The sequence below is a fragment of the Haliaeetus leucocephalus genome, unplaced genomic scaffold (assembly GCF_000737465.1).
Source record: "Haliaeetus leucocephalus isolate CR32 unplaced genomic scaffold, Haliaeetus_leucocephalus-4.0 Scaffold439, whole genome shotgun sequence".
Lineage (NCBI taxonomy): Eukaryota > Metazoa > Chordata > Aves > Accipitriformes > Accipitridae > Haliaeetus > Haliaeetus leucocephalus.
Genome location: NW_010972875.1, coordinates 3892762 through 3916780, shown reverse-complemented (window position 1 = coordinate 3916780; position 24019 = coordinate 3892762). Strand labels below are relative to the sequence as shown.

Genomic DNA, 24019 nt, shown 5'->3' with positions numbered 1-24019 from the left:
AAACCTGAGCACAAAACCAGTGAGCCCATCAGGCCAGGGAGCATCCTTTCATTCTGTGTTTGTAGCTACCAAGCACAGCAAGCTCCAGCTCCGTAGGTGTTCTTTCTAGGGACTCCCATAAAATACATACCATATTGTGAAAGCAAAATGACCACGTGCACAAACCAACAGCTGAAAGAGGACTCTGAAGGAAAGCGTGGCTCTCCCACCCCGCTCTCCGCTCCCAGAGCTGCATAGTTCTGCTCTCTTGACAGGTCAAGTCGGGAAAAGGATGTGGCAGGACAATGGGCCTTTCACCAGCTGTTATCAAGGATCTTTTTAGCCCATTAAAACAAAAGCACATTGGTGAGGAGCCGGTGCTCGTAGGTTTGTGTACCTACTGATGTGACGCCTGGTTTCCTTAATGCAAAAACAAGCAACAGCCTTCGCTTCTCCGCTGAGCTGGAAGTGGCACAGAAGGACAAAACAGTATTTCCCTTAAGTTTTCTTGTGATTTTGACTGCTTTATGGCTACTTTCTTTCAATCTACTTCATTAAAGACTGGAAGTGGAAGCGGGGTGTTCTTCCAAACACAGTCTGATCTGGAGCAGGAATCTCCACTTCCAGTATGTATCTGCAATAATCTTCCAGCTGATTTTGCACTCTGCTCATTTAAATGCTGCGTCTTCCCATGCTGCTACCCACCCAGTATACGTCTTAGCCCATTTCACCATCCTGAGTAAATTTTCGAGCACACAGAGTTACTCAAGATTTTTTCAGTGAGGAGCATGGTAGAGGGGTTTTAGTGCCCTCAGGGAGGGAGATGTTCCTCAACACCCCTTTCATAGTGCCATCGCCTAGGAAAGGGCTCTTTTAAGGCAGCAAACATGTTCAGAGAGCCCATACCAGCTGCAAGTTCAGTAAGTGCAGCTGAGTCTGCCTAGGCTCCGTACATGAAAAGGTAAGTAGCCAGAGCAGGTTGTTCAGCGGTCTGCAAATCTTTGCAGGAAGCTGTAGCTTCGAACGAGTGCTACGCAGTTGTGGTATTTGGGGGGAAGAGAGGGGCTGTTGTGTATGAGACAGCATGCAATGAAAGCACTTAGAAACTTTTGCCAAACTGGTGTCAAATGGGATGAAAATCAAAAACTGTATGTGGAAAAAAGGTGATTTGGAAACCAAGCCCTGGCTTCCAAATTAAATTCCTGGGTCCTGATATTAATTTTCTTGGTGTATAACAAACTTTGTGTTGTGGTGGCATAACCATGTAATTCACCAAACCACATTGTTTTTACCAAATGTGCAAAAGGAATAGCAAAAAACCCTCTCACTGATGTTAGAACAGCTATTTGCTAGGTAGCTGCTTGTGAAAATTTGAGAAATCTGGGAAAAGCCACATCACATTCAGCCTTTAATTTTAGCAGTGACTTGCACCATCCAGAAAGAACTGGTGAACGATATCTTCCCTTTTCTTTTCTTAGTAACTATCCCTGTGGAGCAGATCAAAAGTGAAAACCTGTATCTGGAATTAACACTGGGCTTTATCCAAATTTGTTTGGGGTATTAGCTGGTTCACAGTGAATTGTCACATTCATTTACTTAAGATAAGGAAATAGACAGCCAAAAGTGGAAAATGGAAAGGAAAAAGAGAAGCAGGGGCAGAAAACAAGGAAAAAAAAAAAAAAAAAGACTGACTTCATGCAGTAGGACAGAAATATATCTTGTTTAGCAACATTATCATTTACTTTCATGACACAGGAATATTAGAGGGTTTTTTTCTCCTATGTATTGAATTTCTAAAGGACAATATTTAGCAGAGGATTGTGTTCAACTGGAAGCAAGAGAAAGCAGTGTAGCATAAGATATAGGTGAGTTCATTCCCTGAAGGCAGGCTCTCTTGCTCAGTCATCTCCTGCGGCCTGACAATCCTTGCAGGACAAGACATGCATCAAAGCCTGTGGAGGTGCTTTGGTGCAACAGGTACCATTTCTGGGACAGACGGCATCCGTAATGCCATCACAGACATGGATGGTCACACATTCATAAGAGTCAGGGTGTCAAAATCAGCCATCAGTCCAAACTCAAAATGAAGGCTATTATGTTTTCTTTATTTTGTTCCACCCACCATTTCAAAGGATGGAGTACTATTTGCAACCCCGCCTAAATTGGTACTGCGAGTTAGGAGGAGCTGTGGACATCTCCCCAGATAGTAACCTTTCTTATAATTCCCTAAACTGCAAGTACCAACAGGTTGATATGTCTTAGTAACATTATTTCACCACCTACACACACACCCCAGCTGAAAACTCATTCACTGGAGCTACTGATGGCAGAAAATGTTAATCTAAGTGTGACCACAGGTACAGAATGCTTCTTAATATGTGTGGGACATTTAGCTATTAAAGAAACAAGCAGTACTATGAATATTTGTTGGACCTTCCTATAACCTTTCAGTGCTCCTAGATAATTGCTTCCTCTGCTGTCTTCTGGACCTCTTGGGGATCAAACCTGACTTCACTGAAATCCCTGGGAACGTTTCCGAAGTAGAAGGCCCTATCCTGCAAGAGTGTGGGTCCAGCAGGGCCTTCCACACCTCTCAGGGCTGGAAAGGTTCACGTAAGTTTTTCACTCTGCTCTTTTGAACACAGTCATAAGTTCATTCTGCTCCTAGTTGGTCAGACGTGAGCCAACTCCAAACCAGTAATGCCATTCCTGTACCACTGACCCTGGCTTAACAAGCTGGTCTTATTTGCTCAAGCCCAAGTACCATGGAGCACATTTTGGAGCAGAATTGGCTCTCTTCCAGCCTGCTTTAGGACTGGATGTGGTGACGTAGGTCTGGCTGTTGGACCATAGTCCATGTTGACAAACTGTCAGGCAAGAGATGGATATTACACTTTGTTGTATCACTGTCTGAACTGCTAAATGATTTATTATATGAGAGCTGCCCCCCCATACGAAAGTGGAGCTAATGAGATTGCCAAGAAATCACTGCTATTGAGTGTACAGCCAAAAAAGTTCATGAGCGCGGCCCTTAAAATAGCAAAATTGGGGGAAAAAAATCCCTTTAAAGTTATTTTCATAACTTTCTCTTATTATTACTTTTTTGATTATGTCTTTCTGTCTGGCCAGCAAAAGTGTCTGGAGTTTTTCCCAGTTTAGAGGTCCCAGTGCTCCTCTGTGGGCCTCCAAAAGAAGCCCAAAGGTCAAGAAAACCTCATCTGATCACTCAAGAGACTGGAAAATACTTTCTGGGAGTTGATAATCCATGTTACTGAAATGATTGCCAATACCTATTGAATCTTATTCTCTGGCAATTTTTGGCTGCTGGTGGGACTGCCTATCACAAGAGCTCCTGATCTAGCCAGAGGAAAAGACAGGCAACTCATCAGTTGCAGAACTGTCATACCTGTAGCTGATCCAAGCCAGCATTTTGGAGTATGTCTACATTTTTTCATTAATCATTGCTTATCAAAAGGGACATATTTACTGAGTGGTTTGTCTTCTTGAAATATAGTATTCATTGAATATGTCCTCACTGTATTGATGACCCACACCCAGGAAACTGGATAGGGATTTTCATAAGATGTTAAAGGAGTTAGATGCTCAAATCTCATCAAAATTAATGGGATCAAGCACCTAAGTCCCATCCATGCCTTCAAAAATTCCAGTCCTAAGACACCAGTGACACCATGTTTGCTTAGCATGCTAGTAGGTCAGCAAAAGATCAAAATGATGGCATGTCTCTAAGAGATTGGAACACTAGCATTAAGAAAACCTTTTAGAAGTCATAGCTCTAAGTTCAGGTCAGGCAGCACAGGGAACACTAGAGTAATTCATCATTTGGCAAACTTCAGTTCATCATCAAGATTTTCTAAGGGACAAGGGGCCTCCAGTTAACTTTAGACAGTTTGTGGAATGATGTTTCTCTGAAAATGAGTATTTTAGTCAGTTTTCAGTGCTGAATTAGAATATGCCAAACTTGTGTCTGTGCACTACTTCCAGACTTTTCATTCAAGCTTCACTGAAATCCTTCTCTTTATAGACCACTTTGCAAAGAGAATGTAGTAAAGATTGTTGCGCAGGAAGGAATGATCAGTCTCTGGAGCACCTTGTGAGACTGGTCGGCTTCTTACATGCCTCATTGAAAATGGGAAATCATGAGCCTGTCAGGAATAAAGACTCTCAAACCTTGTTGGCAATCAAGACCTGTGGGATCTTCATCCCAGTGAGTAAAGGAAGTTGTGCAAGTGGTTCTACAGAGTGGAAGATTTTCCAGCAGTGCAGGGTGACTGGGCTATCAGCTGTGGGAGCTCTTGTAACATGAAATGCTCTCCTTTTTATTTTGAGGTAGCTGATGCCGATACAGCACTCAAGCATTCATGATCTAAACCTAGAGGAGGGGGGCACTTCAGCAAAGAAAATGGAGGCTCATGTGTGGAGACCATGACATTTAGAGAAACAATGGTTCTTCAAGGCATGTGCTATGGCAATCTGCGGGTATGACCCAGCATCACCAGGTTGCTACAGTCTTCCCTTCTGCTTTGTAGAGCAGCTAATTTCTTCAGCTGCTGAAACACTGTGGAAGAGTTGAGTACAGAGCACTGAAAGTGGCAGAAGGCACTCACGGCATAGGAGAACCCAGCTGGAAACCGTCATGGTGTGCATGTGCACATGCTGGAGGTGCTGTGCTGTGGAGAAGTGTAAGAGCTGTACATATGCTCCATTAAACCTGCCAGTTCTTACGGCTGCTTTATTGCAAAGACTGTTCGGCTCTTGTTTTCTGAGGGCTTGAAAGTGCTGGGGCCTCCAGGAGCAATGCAGGGGAAAGAATGTCAAGAAACTCTTCAGCCCTCGGGCAGGTGAGAAGGAGCTGTGAGGGAGGGAGAAAGTTTGCTTTTCAATATGTAGGATATGGACCTGTGTTGGTTTTTTACTAATTCTGCTGCATCCCCCTGTGAACTTGGCAAGAGCACATAGACTTTCTGAATACATTTGTATTTTTCAATGCTCAAGACTGTGAAACCCAGAGAGAGAGATCAGGGGTTTGCAGCCCATCTGAGAAAGGAGGCAATACAGTGGGGAGAGCAGCACATCCTAACTTCCAGGATCCACTGCTTATCTCCCGCTTAAACTTCTGGCCCTCAATGCCTGAATTGAAATGGCTTTATTGGAACATTCTGCATTTGAAAGCTTGTGATAATGCAAAAGCCATCCTCTGACTGATTTCTTCTTACAGAAACACTGTTCACAAGTACAGAGGGAGATGTTTACATCAACAGATATCCTTAGTTTATAACATGGTGAGTGATTGCGAAAATTAGGACTGACTTTCCAAACCCGTTTAAGTTCTCAAGTGAACATAACACAGTTAACACATCCTTTACAGAAAACATGCACAAAAATAAGGAAATGAATGCTTAAACACATAATAAATCTTTCGCTCTCCAGAGGATAAATACACTGTGCTTATCAGGTATAAACCGTGGCCTATTTCTTCATAATCGTAATCATAAATCTGGCTCAGTTATTGTATACATTCTACTATCTGTGTATTTACTTTTGAAGACTACTGCTGTAAATTTCTGAAAGATAAAGGGATTCATTTTTTTATATATATTTACAAGTTACTAGTTCTGGGTGATTATAGCAGGAGTATTGTCGGAAAGGAAGGTATATAATGACAATTTATCTTAAAATTATATATGCAACTAAAGTTGTACCTGGGATTTGAAACAGAATATTGATACTGCTTTCAAAACTTTTTTATATATATATATTGAGGTTACTGAAGAAAGAACATAAAATTTTGGGGGTGCAACTGAAAGCTGCGTTATGTAGAAATATACCTTTCATTACAGTTTAAAAAGGAATGGTATGTTTTTCTTGGTGTGTCGGATTTGTAGGATCTAGGACATGTGTAACTACCTGTTACTTTGCTTTCAGGGATGCTGTGGTTGTTGGTGCTGTGGTAGCTCTATAGCTGTAATACTTAGAAAGCCCACTGCTGTAATGTGAGGTCTACACCCTGAGGAGAAGCCAGGCTGTTGGGTTGTCTGTGTGGATTTCATGAAGGGTTTTGACTCTGTGAATCAAAGTGATTTGTTGATACTCCTGTCAATTTGATGAACGAACAGGTCTTTTTATGGAAGGTGTTTTCTTGCAATGACATTTTTAGAAATGTGTTGTGGTTACAGAGTTAAGTGAACTGATGTATTGGCCCTGGCGTTACTGAGAACGGTGTTTGCTAAACTACCAATGAGCGCTAAGGATGCTGACAGTGCCATTTATACATGGCATTGTTAAGATAGAAGAGTCTCCTTATCATGAAGAAGTTATGTGCAAAGAGAAAGATAATGGAGGAAACCATGTATGACTTGTCATGTGTAAGCAGTTGGTTTTAGTTAGCTCCTGCTCATAATGATAATCATTTGCACATTAATTGCTTCAAATGTCTTACAATGCATTTGGGTTTATGTTCACCCGAAAAAAGTCATAAGTTATGTTTGAACCAGGACCATCTGGTTTGCTGTGGATGTTTGAACTTTATATGGGTACAAAAGCAATTGAAGAAATTCACCAAAGAAAAATCTGTCAAGGGATATTAGATGTAAAGATACCACATCTGCCCGTATGGCATCCATCCAGCTCCTTGTAAGCTGGTACAGCATGTAAGGGCACACCACTGTATGTTTTGTCTCCTCTTATATGCTCCCCCAAGGTCACGCTGTTGGCTATTCACAGAGGGTGGACGCTGAACTAGGGTGCTTTTTGATCAGATCCTGTATAATGCTCTTGAGACCAGAAATCACACCTGTGATTTGAGGTGCATCTCAATGTCACTGATAGTTTTGAGGTTTTTTTACCTTGTGTGCTTTTTTAAGATGGCATAATGCTGATAGCATCAGAAAAATTATGGGCAGGGAAGCAAAGCATTTGGTAAGTTACAGTGCCATCTATAGAAGGAACACAGCACCAGCCTGCAAACTGAGGTCTCATCGCCTTCAAAAACCTTATTTTGTACCTTCAACAACCAGGTCACTGTTTAAACCATCAGCTGGAACTAAATGTTAAATCCAACAGAAAACTCTGAGCACTGCACTGAATCTTCAGGCACTACTGAAATCCTCAGAAAACTTGTTCAGCTTTCCCCCCGGTTCCCTCAGACTATATTTTTCTGCCAGTGTTGTCCCAGTCTTGCATTTGTTTTTTTTTCTAGTGGGCCTCCATCTCCTGGTAACACAGAGCTGCTTGGTGGTCTCAGTTAAGGGCCAGGGGACTCTTAAACATGGCTTTTCCCTTGCCAAGTTGGTAGGCCAGTAAAGGTACTTAGGTGAGGCTTTGCAAAAGGCAGAATTGAGCAAAGTCTTATAATTCTCAGTGTGCACGTCCAGTCATCACCCAGTGGCAAAGGCTCTGACTGGGAGGTCAGGGGTCTACCTTCAGCTCCCTATTGTACCTGCAGCTGCTGCTTCTGTGTTTTAGGAGCTGGCAACCACCAGCAGACTGTTACAGTGTACAGTGAGTTGTACAGCTCTCTGAATTATGGTTTGCGTAAAGAAACTGCATATACATTAAGCCAAGAAGAGATGTTGAGATGTTGACTTCATGATGAGGAGTTAGAAACTGGTGTGGAAGAGTCATATGCAAGTCCCTGTTCCAGTGACTATTTCACTGCTTATGAAGTGGAGGCCCGCTGCAGGAAGAAAGAAAGAAAACCATTCACCATGAAGTGCCAAAGAGCTTAGTAGTTAAACATAGAGGGCTTCAGCATATGTTTTGCCAGCAGAGCGGGAGAAAAAGCCTAGCCAGAGAAGGGTCATAACCCAGGGCTGTCTGTCATTTCTCTTCTTTTTCTCTCCTTCAAAAGGGTGCCTAACATTAGGAGAGTATTCACGGTAAGAGCATTAAGCAGGGATAAACACCTCCCTCTTGCCATCACAATGCGTTTAACTCCTTTTGGAGTAAACCTGTGCCTAGACTCAGTATTTCCCACCAGCTAGTTTAAGCAATGCCCCACTCAGCTTGTTGGTTTCTGTGGTCCCCAGCCATAAGTCCCTTGTTCCTCCCATTGGTTTTGTAGGGGATCACACTTCTTAACGTAAGGCTGAGATTTCCCTGAGTGACAGAGTGTGCAGGAGTGGAGCTTTGCCTTGTGTAGTTTGCTCAAGAAATCTGGTGGCAGAGCGGGGCGTTTAATGCAAGGCTCCGGTGGCCTAGCCTGACCGCCCAGCCCTCCTGCTTTTTTCTACCAGTTGGCCACAGCACTGTGGCTTATCACTAAGTATCCTCGTTGCTTTGGGCGATAATGGCTTTGGTTTGGAAACTCTCTCTTTGCCTCTTATAAGTCTGTAGATTTGGTTAGGAGAGTAAAAGAAGACGCAGGATCTAATGTGGTACCATGTACCATCACTGGGCATTTTGCCACCAAGTTCAGCTGGCTTAGGAGTTGGTTTTATGACCCTGAAGAAACTGGATGAACTGTTCTTAAGCTAAATGAAAGGAATGATTAACTCCAGTTACTTTTATACTGTTTTCTTGCCCGAACTTGCTTCATTCAGACCCTGATTCTGGAGGACATAAGATCAAAAAAACCAACTTCACCATGCAGCTGAATTTCTTGTGCCTACCTGCAGCAATGTGCTTCCATTTTCAACACTGGCAAAAACCTACTTGCGAAACAACTCTGAGAATATGAAAACTAAAGAAATAAGACAAAAATTCACAGACATTTTAAAAAGAAACAGTTTAAAGTCTTTCAAGTACTAAAAACTACTTTTTACATTTATTTGGTAGTCATGGAAAATGCTTTTATCTTTTCAAAAGCCCTAGACGGGTTTGGGGAAAATAGTTTGAATGAGCAGGCAGAATTAAAATTTGTCTTCCAGGAGGACTAATGCTTATGATCTTAGACCCAGAGAGGTAACAAAATCGTTGTTAAATCACAGAAGTCTGACTAGCTGAGATGAGACTCTAGATGCTGCCATTCCAAAAATACAGACCTGTAGTTCTTTCAACACTGACACCTTCCTTTGCCTGTCATCTAAGCGAATACTTCCTTTTTCTAAATGCCCACCAGCCTGTAGAAAGTAGCACAGAGCAAGATGATACTCCACAAGAATAAGGGCATGACAACGAGAGTCGTTAGCTTTCGCTGAGATGTGAGCTCCATGGAGTCTCTTGGGCAGAAGTGTTCTTTGCACAATGGAGGGAAGCTGTCACCCTTCGAGATATGATGGGAAAAGAGAGGATATCTTAGGACAAAGACCATTCTGGAAAACAATCCCCACATCATTGCACACCAGTTCAACTCCGGCATAGCTCATGCTGTGTGGCTGCTGTGAAGGAATGCAGACCTGGGTTGCTTCTGTCCGTCTGTTGTGTCTCATCGTGAAGGCTTCCCAGACTCGCATGCTTAGAGATGTACTAAAACAAGCACATCTGGGCCACAAGACATCAGTGAAACTCATTACCGATTCAAGTACAAAATCTGTATGTTAGAATACAGTACATTTCTGTACGAAAAGACCATTCCAGACAGTGAACATTTTTCACATTAGCTGTAGTTTTAAATGAACCATGAAATGAGAGGCCTGTCCTTCTGTACCGTGGGCAGCAGTTATATATCTGAATACCGTAAACATACACTGGCTGTAGTTGGGGAAGCCTTTTCCAGTAGTCCATTCCGGTAATTTCTGGTGTCCTTTCCTTTTTCAATGCAGAAAGGTCGTCAGCTATAATTCCCTACAAGAAATGACATGAGTTTCAGAGCTCTTTCCTACATTATGGGTGATTTCTTTCTTTTCACAGCTTATAAAGTATATGCATATTAGTATTTGCAGAGGTTTCCTCCAGCTAGTTATTTTATATACACTGGATAGATTTTTAAGGGTACCACTGCGTACCCTTTTGTTTTGTTACGGATTTCACTGTTCATGCTTTATTTGCAAATAAAATATGCACAAGCAGGTGTTGAAAGACCTTTCTAGCTCATGCATCTGTGTTTCCCTCCTGAAACAGAAGTCATTCTGAAAGCTTCACTGAAAGCTTGCTTTGAAAATGAGTATTTTTGCAGACTGCTGACTGCGGTACTACATTTACTAAAGAGATGCAGTCACACAATGGTTTGCTTCTGTATTATCTAGGTCACGGGCCAGAATTCTCCTGGGTGCTAACATTTTCAATTAAGCTGAATTTGTCGGTGCACAGTGGAGCTATTTTCCTTTTTAAAGCTGGTCCTAAATGGGAATGCTGAGTGTCATGCCTGGTTTAACTGTTTTTGGTCCTGTGTAGAGTCAAGGGTTGAAGTCCTCTCCCCGAGGGGCTGGCCACTCACTCTGCCATGGCCAAGCTTTAACCTGGTGTTGAAGCTCCCTAATTTATGCTCCCACCCCATACATTCACCGCTGTTGGTTTTATTAAGTGACTTTGGCAGTGTTGTAGGGGGATACCTGGAGGCGTTGCTTGCAGTCATCCATAAAGAAGAGCAGCTCAACAAAACATAGTCAAAGCCAGGCTCTCTGCACGAAGTTTATGTACTAAGAGCCTAATTTAAATCCTGGAAATGTGAAACCTAGAATTTAAAACCTAGCCTATTCCAGTAGTCAGTGTATGATAAACTTTCCCTAAATTCAATGCAGTAACCAATCTTTTTGTTCCTAATCCTTCTCCTCTTACATGTGAATATGGTTGTGAGCAGTAGCTCTATCTCAAGCATTTTGAAGAAGTACCATGCAGGATGTATTGACTGCATTTAGGTTTTATGATTTCTTACTTAGCCTTAAAGTTTTTAAAATAATTCTATATGTTATGATGATCTATGTTATATGTTGCATATTTTACGCAATGTGGATAAGGTATTAAAATCTGTTACATACATAAGACAAAGTAACAACTCTGGGTCCAGGCAGTGATCTCTTCAGGACAGTGCAAGAAAACCTAAAGAAAATCTGTGTGACCGGTTCTGGCCCTCATTGCTGCTAGATCTGCTCTTTTCTCTGGAGAGAGCCTTTTTTTCACCTGTTGGTCCATATTGTATGTATGAAGTTATTTATTACACAGATCTAACAAGAACTATACCTTGGCCTGACTGCTGAAATACTGGAAGGAAAAATATTGAGATCTTGCCATAGACATGAAGAATAATGTGGGACTGGATAAACCATATCCAACTTGTTATTGTTTTATTTCTTAAGAAGCTTTATAGAGCTTATTTCTTAAGAAGCTTTCCAGCAGCATTCTTATGGGAAAAAAAAAAAAAACCCAAACAGAGGGAAGTTGCTCTGTTGGTGGTCACTGCTGGTGAAAAGTCCAAAAATCTGTCTGAGAATGAAGGCAGAGACAGCCCACACAGGTCTGCATGCTTCTAATACACACAAACGTTATCGATTATATTGCAGTGTGCAAATATGCTAAAAATGTATACTTTGTTTATACAAACTCATGTTACTGCTGTGGTAAAAAATATTTGGGAAGGCAGTTGAACTTGTGAACGCTTACACTTAAGACTCTAGTTACATTGTTGAGATTCACATTTTCTGCCTAGTTATAATTTATAAACATTGGATTTAGTCAGGGAAGTCTTCATACAGCTTAACTGTAATTTCCTGCGGTAAATGGAGTCTGATGAGTGAGGATATGAAATCTTGGAAAAGTTTAGTCATTCTAAGGAAGGCTGTCCCGCTTGATGTAGTAGAATCGGTATAATTTTGTAAGAAAGATTGGCAGTTTGCTAATTCCCTGTCCAATCCAGAGTGAAAAATACCAAGTGAGGGGCTTGCACTTGAAAGCAAATGGATTTTTGCCCTCCTAATATGATGGGATCAGGCTCTGAATCTAAGCAGATGTGGAAATATCAAGTGTCTGACTGAGGAAATCACTTCAGCCTATACATAACTTCAACCATGTGCTCGAGCCTAACTGAAGGCTTGATTTCAGTTGAAATCATGGACTAACCATGAGCTGAGGTGCTTTGCAAAATCAGAGCCCAAACGGTACATAGTAATTAAAAAGAAGTTCTCCTGTTGCAGCCTAGGAGCTGAATTTAGCTAGCATATTTCAGCAGAGAACTTTTCCCTGCCCCACCAAATCTAATGGAGTCTACTGCCAAAGTGATAAAATGACATTTCCTGACATGCATGTATCAAATGAATGCCCGTAACAAAAATTATGTTGCTGTGGAGCTAATGTTTCAATTTTTTGAGAAGCATTATTTCTGCCCTTTTGATGGCACCTTACAGGGGTCTGAGTGCACTTGTGGATTCTCCTTTCAAAAGTGCCAGCTAAGCCTATAGGATAAAAAAAAAACCCACCTGCATATTGTTTGCTGCTGGTGAAAGAAATACCTCAAGTTTTGAAAATCAAAGAGATTTTAAGCTAATTTCTTCGCATGTTTTTTCAGTCTGTCAATGAGTGTGTGGTTCTCGGTTTTCAACATAGCAAGCATATTCCCTGCAGAAAACACAGGCAGCAGTCGCAGGCTCTCCTGGGACTCTCTTCTATTACAAGCCTCGGGAGTGGCAGCCGAGAGCTATACACATCCAAACTGCAGCTAAGCAAAGGATTAAAGTCCGTCATCTGACTGACATGTATCCCTGCAGCAGCTGCAGCACACAGGGCGGTAGAAATGAACCAACTTTTGTAAAACATGTTGTGCAAGATCCTCGGCTGCTTAAACAGCAGTTTCTCATTGCCCTGAAACACTGCACTTTCCCAAAGAGCAACAACTTTCCTAAACATTTGTAGGCCGATCCAGGGCCATGAACATGCATCAGCCTGACTCAAACCAAATAGAGGATTTTGCCACAATTTATAAAAGATGTGGATGATGTTTTACAGGAAAGTTTGTCATCACTGCTGCTTGTGCCGATCATTTCCCAAAAGGCAGCAGGGCTTACTTTATGACTTCTTGTCAGAGGGTCATGAAAATTGAAAACCAAGTCCCAGACTGTGTCTCATATTTAAGGGAGATCACATCCACCTCCGTATATAGCATTGGGCTGCATCAGAAACCTCTAATAGCTGCTTTCTGAAGTAGGGAAAAATTAACCACCCAGTATCCAACCCCTTCTCTCTCTTTGTTCAGTAAGAATTGATCTTGACAAATATGTTGTTTATTGACACAACTTGACTTTCAGGTCCATTGTTCAGTGAAAGGTGAAAGAACGGTTGGTAAAGCCAGAGGAAGTATCAAGGTAGCCAAATAATGACATTATTTTCTGAACAATCTTGTTCTTTCATCCACACTTCTCCAAACCATTCCACAAAACCACCAAGAACGCAGCCACAACTTTGCTACCTGACTCTTCTGTATGTCAGGAAGCCTGAATACTGCAACCAGTCTTTTTTCTGTAATCATCTTCAATTTAGATTTGTGCATACTCCTCTACTTCCCAGTGTTGCTAAACATTTTTGTGGGATGGGAAGTGGAAAAGGAGGGAGAAAGTAGTATTTCATGAATGGTGATGCAATAGAAGTCTACTGGAAAAATATCTTCAGGCATTAGAAGGGGACTCAGGGGACTATATGTCAATACAGACCCGCTTTTGCAGACAGACATGAGTTCACTTGACTGTTCTCCAAGTCAATCAAGTTGAGGTTAGCCTAACACTGAGCTTTAGCTAATAAGCCATGCTAAGAGGTAGAATATATTAACTCAGGCCCGAAGCCAAAGCAGAGTAAATATAAAACTCTGCCTGCAAAAAAAACCCCACATGTAGTTATAAAGTTAGTTTTAATTCCAACTCTGCCGTCAATTTCAAGCATCACCTTAGGCAAATCACTGAATCTATGTCTTGGTTCCTTACTTGCAAAGTGGGGATAGTAAAACTGCGTTTCTCCCAGTCTCCAGACATTAAGAGTGGAAGCTGTTCTGGTAAGATGTTAACGTACACATGTATAAAGACTTGAAAAGAAAATGCAATTCAGTTCTGGCTACAGTGCTGTAAGTAATAATACCTCTCAGTATAGTATTAAGTGCTCTTAAGCAATGAAATTGACTGACTTGTTTTTTATGGTACTCTGCTTGAAATGCTAAACCCACTGAAATACCTTTGCCCAGTCTTGTTCCTCCAATGTCATGCAGATCTCCTCACTTCTTATATCTTGCTGCAGGCATTGCAATATCAGCTAACCACATCTGAAACTCATCTAAGCAAAAAGTACATAAGGAATTTTCAAATCAGTTCTACATAGCTCATTACTTGTGCATTGGGCTTCATCTAGAACTGTATTTCTGATGCACAGCAATCCTTTAAGGGGTTGGGAAACTTCATTAAACCGTCTTACGTTGTTCATGGTACTGCTAGAAAGATGACAATTGAAAAATGCGCAGGAATTCTCTCCTTCTCCCATTTTCCCTATCATTCTCTGTTCTTTTTCCTGCACCTCATTCCCAGTAGAGTTCTCAGTCACCCTTAGGGATGTTACACACATCCTCAGGGAGGACTCCCCATACTTCTGTTTGATTCATTGACCACAGAACTCCCTCAAATCTTCCCCAGCCTCTGCTTTCCCCAACTCTCTGTGAAGAGACAACCCTCACTTCAGTGACAAAACCTGCACCTCCTCCTAGATACATCGGCTGCTGTTCCTGCAGTTGTTCTTGTCCTTCCACTCCAGCCAGAGCAGAAAAGCAGCAGTCAGCAGCACCAGCCTCCAGCTCTTCCTGCAGGGAACGGCTCCCCCACGCAGGGCACAGAGAGGAGGCTCACGACTAGCTCCTCGCCAAGGAGCACAGCACTCAGTTCCCAAGGCTGGAGCAACACTGATCGCTGTTCCCATTTTTCATACTCTTAACAGGTAATCTGGGGCGGTCTAACAAGAGCTGGTTGTTAAATCCGTTGCAAACTTCCAAGGATGGAGATGCCCCCATTTCTCTGATGACTTGTTCCCACACTGTACTATCTTCCCAGTGAAGAAGTACTCTTCTAGTTTCCCAATGTCCCGAACTGAACCTTCCAAGCTGCAATTTGTGGTTACCGCCCTTTGATATAGCATCTCCTACTACCAAGAAAAAAATTGGCTTTGTCATCTTTGTAACTGCCCTTGAAGTAGTTGTAGGCTACAATTAGAACCTCCCTTAGTCTCTTCCGTGCCAGACTATACACGCCCAGTGCCACCAACCGCTCCTTGTAGGCCACATGCTCCATGCCTCTGGCTGCCTCAGTAGCCTTCTGCTTGACCCTCTCCAGATTCCTCCATGTCCTCCTTGGACTGAACATGCTATTCCAGGTGCAGCCTCACCAGTGCCAAGTAGAGGTGGATAGTAACTTCCCTCCATCTGCTGGCCTTGCTCCTCCCACTACCACTCCCAGCATAGTATGCTATTTGCCTTACTCATGAGCAGAGCACCCAAGACATGGGCTTCTATTCAATTTGGTACCTGCCATAGTCCCCAGGGCCTGTTGAGCAGGGCTGCAACTCAGCCCATTGCATCCCAGCCTGTACAGAGACAGGCCAAGCTCTGCACCTCGCCGTGTTGAACTCTGTGAGGTTGTTCTAGCCCCACTGTCTCATCTATTGAGGTCCCTTGGGTTTGAAGCATTTGGAATGTCAACCACTCCCTGTAATTTAGTATCACCCTCTGCAAGAATTTAAAAATGACAAAACACAAGTGATATTTTAATTCCTTCGGTCACAAAGGAATTTTAATGCTGTCACTCAGCTTCTGGCTGCATTTTTCCCGGTTCTTGTTTGCTCCCATTTGGTCCACAGTCTCACTGAGCTGTAGTCCTGTCCTCAGCCTCTTCTTGGCTGTCAGCAGCACCAGGAGGGGGAGTCTGTGACTACGAGGTTTATTGCCAGTCTCTTGTTTTCTCCCTACGCCCAGCACACTGGCTGGTGGGACTTGCCCCTAGAGCTCCCTGGTGCCTTTGCCTCCCTTCTGCCATCAAAGGCAGAAGACACTAGTATGTCTAGTTCCCTTTTTCAGGTAACTACATCTCCATCTTAAACATTTACAGATTGATAAACTGGTCTGTGCATCAAAAGCTGGATGCTGCTGGAGTTATTCCCACTTTCTTTCCTTACTCCCCCACAATCCTATTTAGCATGGAAATAGTAGTGCATGTATTGTATAGCGGTGTATACTGGACAAAGAGGAGGTGTGAGGCTGTATCAGCTGCAAATAAGCTATGGACCTAGCCAAAGGCTACTGAAATGCATAAGAGGCTTTGGATGTTACATCATGCCCAAGTTAACTTTTGACTAAATTAAGGATTGGATATTTGGTTCTGAAATCAGAAGTGTGCCTAAACATGTGAATGGTTCCACTGAAAGCAGTAGGACTACCTGTGGACTTCACATTACATAGGCGGTTGAATAAAATCACACCTGGATCTGTTTTTCCATTGGTGGCTCCTGAATCAGACTTGTTGCTAAAAGTTTCCCAATGCTGCCACCTATAGAACACATTAAATACAGTTTAACACAGTAGAGAAGAAAACTCGATTAAGTGTTAGATTGTGTGCAGTCAACCCTGGATACGGTTCTAAATCAGCAATGTGCAGGTCTAAAGAGGTACGCTTGAAATCCTGTCTGAGATTCTTAAATATTTCTCAAATATTTCCAAGGATAGTTCTATATATTAACTGTTAAAAGTCCACCTCTGGAAGGCTGCACAAAAATACAGGAACCTGTTAATTCAAATTAAATAATTTGCTCAACAGACTCCTCACATATCTGGAAGGGTGGCAGTGGCAACAGCCAGTCACAGGTTTCTTTCAGAGTGGGCATAAAACACAAAACAGGCTTCACAATCTCCTGCCCCTCTCAGTAATTGTCATAGTGAAAATTCAGGGGTAAATTCAGGAAAAACACATAGGGTTTTAGATGAGAAATGAATCGGGTCAAAAGAGCTATTTTAATTAAGGAGGATGCACAGAAAATCACGGAAAGGTAACAGCTCCATATGGAACTACAGATTTAAGATAAAAAACACAAAGAGGAGAAAACAAGGACAGACAAGAAACAAAATGAGCCTCACTTCAGATAGGATGTGACCAACAGAAAATATTAAATTATCAGAGAGCATCTTCTACAAAAAACCAATGTGTTTTGATACATAGCACTCAAAAAAAGCCTACAGACGTTTACACCTCTTGGTCCAAACACTACTGCTGAAGTGTGAAACAATGGGCAAAGATTAAAATTAATAACTTGCAAGTAGGTAAAACTAACCAGGAAATATGCATAAAAAGCATTTATTTTGAGATTATACACACCTGATACGGCTTTAGAACATCTTTCATGTTTTCTATTTATGGCTTATTCTATATGGTTTTGACTTGGCACATACACACTACCATGTATCATGACTTTTCTTCTGAATGCAGTTAACACAGCTGCAACATCTGCACTGTTAGCATCGCAAAACCTTCCATCTATCCAGCTTACAAATCATCACCTATTGTTTGAGACCTCCTTCATCCAAAGCAACTCTGTCCCAACACCTGAGATCTTCACCATCCCCAGCAACTTACCTTCCTCTTTCTACCTAGGCTGTTTTGATGTAAAGCCCAGCTGTTTGCCAGGCCCCTGTGGTAATTTTAGCAGGGAAAAACAGCCTTGCTAGTGATGTTATACATGAGTGGATGGATAACATGCATTCCCTAGTTGTTCTCTTTATTTCCATCCTTTGAAGCTGCGCCTGGGAGCAGAAGGTGAGAAAATAAGAAAAGTCTGTCACAACCCTTTTCCTGTTTTTCCATGAGGCCAAAATTTTTCAAATGTTGCTTTTCAATAGATTGTTAACTCAGAAGCTTGAGCAAAAGAGTGAAAGTTTATGAAAACACTACAACATAAACTTTGGTAGCACTGGGAGATTTATATTGCTAGATTAAAAAAAACCCAACAAAACCAGAAACATTTGCTTGCTGCAATCACTATAAAACAATACAGTAGTATCTCAAAGGCACTTTCACATTGCTTCAGCATCAACTGCCTGTGTAACTGTACACAGGCACAGTTATGGCAGGTACCCTCGGCAATGGCCTGCAGAGGCATGAAGGGGTCCCCTGCAGAACTAAAGCAGCCTCCCCCAGGTACAGCATACAGCTCACTGGGCTCTGCTCTCTCTTGTGCCCCCTCCTACCATACCTGATTTTTATTGCTCCTTTCATCCTCCCGTGCTCATGCCACATGCATTTCCTCTCTTGCAGGCTTCGTTGCTAAGCAGCCTGAGCTGCAGGCATGGCTCTGAGCCTGCGCTCTCAAGCAGGAGGCTGCAGCAGAGATGCCCCAGGAGACCTTCCTCTACCCTGCAACACCTTCCGCTAACAGGCAGAATTGCTGGAGAGACCAGCAAGTGACATGTAACAGACCTTTTCTGAGCAGGTGGCTTTCACCTCCCTGCTAACAGAAACTGAAAGAGACTGATGTTCAGAATTGAAGTACTCTGAGCTTTAATACTCAGAATTTGAATTAAAATGTGTTGCAACCCCCTAGCTTCAGCTATCAGGTAATTATCTGAGCAGTAACAAGGCCCAATACCAAACACTGCTTTAATCAAAGCTTGTATTTTGAATTACCCTGCAAAAAAAGCCTGGAAGCCAGGAACAGTTTGCAGCATACGCAAAGCACCAGCAACCACCTAAGAATGTTAAGTTACCCAGCACCATACAACATGGCTGGCAGCCACAGACTAGGATGCACTGCATTAGAAGAAAGGCCAGAGTTGAAGGGTGTTTTACCCTTTACAGCTACCTGAGGTATCAGCAAGGAGCTGCAGATAAACAGCAGCTAGACTCAGGGAAGAATAGTTTCCACAGGTCACAGCTGAGGCCAAGGAATATGCAATAATATGCAAAATATATTAAGTATCTTTCTTCCCCCTCACCCAAAATTTCATCCTGCTATTAAGAATTCACATAGCATGGGCTTCTTTTTTAGATCATTTTGGAAGGGAGAGGTAGTATAGCCTCTTCTAAGGCCTTCCTAACACAAATCCTACGTTTATAAGCACACACCAGCTAGCTAAGGACTGTGTTCAGCATTAGCCAGCAGATTTTTTAGCTACAGGTAGGAGAAAAAAAAAACCTGTTCTAATACTGTCTCCTATAAGGAAACATAACACCAACCCATTCAGTGGGTATTCTGTTGCTTCTAGTATTAATACAAATAGCATGTTTAGGAGCACACAGCTTTAAGTTGCCATTTGAGTGTTTCTTTATGACAGCTTACCCCACTAAACTAAATGTATTCAGGGTGGCAAATTGAAGAGTTTCAGGCTGGACATTAGGAAAAGCTTTACCAGAAGCAGCACTGGAACATGTTACACAGACAGCGGTGCATCTCTCTATCCTTGGAGGCCTTCAGGACACTAGAAAAAGTAATTGTCCTGCTAACCTCAGGCTGACAAACTTTTTGCTCACAGGAGAGCTTTGAGGGTCCTTTGAAAACAAGGTTTACAGAGGATGCCACACAACTCCTTTTGGAGAATGTTACAGTGATCACTTTAGTCCATTTAGTCTTCCAGCAGAATATTTTATTCTCATTAAGGACAAGGAAATATCAACCAACAGCTCAATTAACATGACATAGATTAAACAAGGCCTGTTAAGCATTTTCTACTTAACATGTGAAAAAAGAGTCTAAAGACATCTGATGTGTCCAAACTGTTCACATTAAAACTTGAGCTCATCCTTTAGCATAAGCTCAGCTGATGTTGCTCCTGTGTATAGCAAAAGGTGGAAACAATTTAAGTTACCAGAACAGCTGTGTTTAACAAGTACTGAAGCACTGGAGTTTAGACTGCATTTACTGGTGTGCTATTAGACTGCCTTCCTTGCATCTCTTCAGAGTCTCAGGCAGACTTGCAGAAAGCCACAGCAGAAAAACGAACTTCTCCTTTTTCACGTTCTGTAAATTGTCTGCAGATCTTAGCAGAATCCTTGGAATAAAAAAGAAGAAAAACCCAGCTGTTTAGATTACCAGAACACACTTGCTGTAGAGTCCAAGTCTTCGCAGCTCCTCTCTGGGACCCACCAACTAAGTTACAAGTTCTTGTGGCACCAATTAATAAATACACTTAACAGATACCTACCTCTATGGCACAATACTACCTTGTTCCATGGTATAAGCAGCACCAACTTGTACAAGTCAGTACAGCCACTACACGCTGAATGCATGCCTCTCACCCTTTTATAAGCCTTGTTTTCAGGTAAACAAGGAGCAAGGGAGAAATCTTACCTTCAATAGCAAGTCATCTGAGCTTGTGCCATGATTCACAGGAAATGGCATACGCCCATCTGTGAAAGAAAGTCCTATCACTCAGTGTACTTAATATTACTTCTGAATTAGCAGAACTGAGCATAGTGGGCCCAAGAAACAAGTACACACACAAAGATACTTGGGAGGTCAGAACAAATTGTCAATACATAGCTTGAGTGAGAAGGGGACTAAGTATTCTCAGCTCTACAGGAGATGACATGCTCTACAAGAGGGCCTAGGCCTTCAGTTAAAATCTTCAAGTGAAGGTACAAATTATGTATTGCTTTCAGAGCCTCAGCAAACAGCTTAACCAGCACCAAGTATCTAGCCTGAGCCCCCAGCAGTGCTGTACAGTGTAATGTAGGCCCAGTTCAACTGCGGAGTTCTCAGACCTTACCCAATTCATACAGATGTCCATCCACATTGACAAACAGGATGAAGTGGAAGTTCACACTGTTGTCCTCAACCTTAGGAGAGACCATTAAATAAATTTGTTAGGTTGAGGAAACCCTAGTACTGCAAACCCTACTTGTGACTACAGGACAGAAGAAATGTCAACAACAAAGCAACAGCAAAGGACTAAAAACTTGATGTCTTTGCAAGACCTCTACAAGGTCAAGCATCAGGAATCCTAATGTACAGTCACATTTTCAGACTGGGTCTGAAACCCAGTTTTCAATCCATGTTTGAAGAAGAAACCTTGCACAAGCATTCACCCATGAGTCACTCATTTCTCTTTCCTCATTAGCTGTAGCAGCTATCTGCCAGACAAAAAGACTGTATTGCTCTACCACCTTCATTAACCCCTTCTCCCAAGATTATACACACTCATATCTTACCCGACATTGTCCTTCTTGTGCAACTGAATTATGGACTTCTTGTATAGCCTTAAGAGAAAGCAGATACAGGTTACTACATCCTTAAGTGCTGAGAGCCATCAACAGTTTGTGTTGTTCATATACCTTATTATTTGCAAAACGCTTAGCTCTCTCTTCAGGAGACAGATCAGCTGTTTCATCAAGAAACTTCTTCAGGGCAGACCCCTCATCTGCACAAGATGATCAAAGATTTTATTCAGTATAGGTAAAACATCAGTTACAGTGCAGATGCAACCCACAGTAATCAATGCTTGTTGCACTAACTAGGAATCACTGCATTCAGCCTGGAACCATCTCCAGCTTATAAATTATAACTACCACTTGAAGTAAGCTATTTATCCAGAAGCTATTAACAACAATCTACGCAGCCAGAGTTTCAAGTGCTTCAGGGTACTCTGGATACTTGTCTTGGAACTCACTTTCAAATGGGACTTAGCTTTTCTGATTCTCCCCTTGCAGATTTGGCAGAGGTGTTCAGTCCTGTTTTGAAGAAATTTAAGAAAGGTACCGGCTGTAAGGACACTCAAGTATAACTAACAGAATATGGGTAGATGAAATTAAGTTGCCTCACTGCCTTCAAATGAATGCAGGGCTTGCTCATGATAGGCTTACTTTGGTTTTCCAGAATATAAATTAGTAGTGCAGTACTAACATGCCCTGCATTCTAGTCTTACATGAAAGACATGATGCATCATCCATTTCACTCATCAAGAGTGTGGTACTTCAGAGAATCCTTTCAAGAAGAGTAAAGCAAAGCTGCTCTCACATAGCCTTCTATATGTGTTTTCCTTTGTATGAGGAATCCCACACCACCCAAAGGGTTCAAGTTCTCTTGGAATAAGGAAATTAAGTTTTCTTTTCCACATCTCTAGTCTTTGAATAGTAAATTATTTCCTGGACTCAATGACAACCCTTTATTGACAAGGACTTGTAATCCTATTTCCTACAAGTTCCCAGCCACCAGTTGCCTAAGCCAGTTTTATATGCTTTTCTATAGGAAGAGAACCATCAAAACTATTACATCTGCAGGAAAAGCCTACTTACAGATTCTTACCATCCTATTCTACTTTCCCAGCAAAAAGAAAGCATGTTTTAGACTGATTTACAGGCTACACTAAGCAAGTCTGTTTACATTAGACATAGGTGGCATGAAGAACTTAATCTCTTCAGTTGACATCAACAACAATGTCAATAGCTACTTACGGACATGGTACTTCCCAATTACAAACCCAGTCCCCTTTTCCCCTTACATCATTCACTAGGATGATACCTCTGCAGCTACCAGACAGGAGTCAAAGTACATTACCTTCTGCGATTCAGGCAGTAGGTGAAACCACACGCCCCTCTTCAAGAGCTGAAAGACCCACTTACCAACTGAAGCAGTACAGTATGCCTTAACTTGGCCTGCATGAAAGCCCCAGGTCTCTCCAATAACCCATACCCACTCAATCTTCCTGTCATAAAAAAAAGGAAATTCAAGCACTTTTATACTCACCAAGTTTGAGTTTGTCTTTATTATTAGCAACTGCATGTATCAGACCAATTGTCCCGCAGGAGTTACTGACTGTCTGCTTCAGGAAATACACCTTGGAACTGACTTCTTGGTCCTTTATTTTCTCAGTCTGTTGTTTCCTGAAGTTCTCATGCTGTAAACATGGAACTGTTTTAAGTATTTCACCACAGTGATATCCTCTTATTGTGCAAACTACTAGACAAGTGAGTTGTGTAGGAGAATCAATACCAGGACTGGACAAAGATTTACCCAGAAAGTCATCTTTGTGGCACAGGTCCAGGAAAGCATCGTATGTCTATACTGGATGCAGTCCAAGACTTAATGGACTACCTGCATGACTCAGTCATATCCAAAGACACTGTTCTCAGCCTCTCCATCTGTTTGGTACACTGGAAATAGCTTGGGGTGGGAAATCATATAATGGATAGGCTCTTTTACATCCCCTCTCAATTGTTTTGGTCCATTTAATGAGACTACTCAGCATGTCTCCGCCATAGTTTGCCTTTGTGCCTTGAGGTTACTTCCCTTCATGAATCCCTTCCCATGAGAAAAGTATATAAACAAATGCAAAACCCATCACTACTGAAAGGCTGTAATCCTTCCTTAAATACCTGTTAAGTATACTTTATTTCAAAGTCCATCTCCTCATCTACTTCCTTAGCATCAAATGGACTAAACGTACTAATCATACAGAAGTAACTTAGGCCTCTCCATATGCAGTGATTCAGCATGGTAACAGAATTGCTGTTCCTCACACTCAAGACTGCTCATGTTTTTTCCTCAGTCTGATGCACAAAGTGTAAGGAGAATATTGGAATAAGAGACCTTTTTTTTGTTGCTCAGTTCATTTTAGTTCAGGCTATTTGGAGGCTGCGGCCAAGCACCCAGCACTTACTACCCACCACCCACCTACAGCCCCAGTGCAAGCCAAACCCACTCCCAACCATCTGATGCTCGGAGAGATGACACAGTCGCACTCCTGACCGCAGCCCGCAGTACCCGCTGTCAGCCAGCGGGTACAGACATTGCTGCTGACAACAGCCTGCTTTTTACTCCACGGCCACGCGGGCCAGGCGCGGCCTGGTTGGCCTACCGGGGGGACAGCAGAAACCCCGCACGGACGGCACCACCAGCCGCACGGCACCGGGGCAGCCACAGGCTGGGTGCCTGAACCCAGCCCATCCAGCTGGGGCCCGCAGGGCTGCAGCCCAGAGGACCTGTGAAGCAGAGCGGTCCAGGAGGGACCCAACAGCCGCCCCGGGGGCACCGCCCACCGCCTACCTGCTCGGTGAGGGGGAACAGCAGCAGCAGCGCGCAGGCAGGGGCCGGCACGGCACCCAGCGCCTCCTCCTCGAAGCCCAGCACGTCCACGAAGCGCCACCCGGGACCCACCCCCAGGCGGGACAGCACCTGCACGGGGCACAGCGAGCGGGTGACACGGCCG

The 24019-nt window shown here is 42.6% G+C and overlaps 1 protein-coding gene across 1 annotated transcript in view; it reads right to left on the bottom strand.

The window, feature by feature from the left end:
* Nucleotides 1-19437: 19437 nt before the first annotated feature.
* The window catches only part of UCHL1 (ubiquitin carboxyl-terminal esterase L1 (ubiquitin thiolesterase)), a 5188-nt gene continuing 606 nt past the window's right edge, over nucleotides 19438-24019 (bottom strand). Inside the window, exons 2-8 of the mRNA XM_010574546.1 lie at nucleotides 23857-23985; nucleotides 22558-22708; nucleotides 21147-21232; nucleotides 21024-21071; nucleotides 20582-20651; nucleotides 20164-20222; nucleotides 19438-19864 (exon numbers count right to left, since the gene is read on the bottom strand). Coding sequence (XP_010572848.1) covers nucleotides 19778-19864; nucleotides 20164-20222; nucleotides 20582-20651; nucleotides 21024-21071; nucleotides 21147-21232; nucleotides 22558-22708; nucleotides 23857-23985 — 630 coding nt within the window. The 3' untranslated portion in view covers nucleotides 19438-19777. The remainder of the gene's footprint in view (nucleotides 19865-20163; nucleotides 20223-20581; nucleotides 20652-21023; nucleotides 21072-21146; nucleotides 21233-22557; nucleotides 22709-23856; nucleotides 23986-24019) is intronic.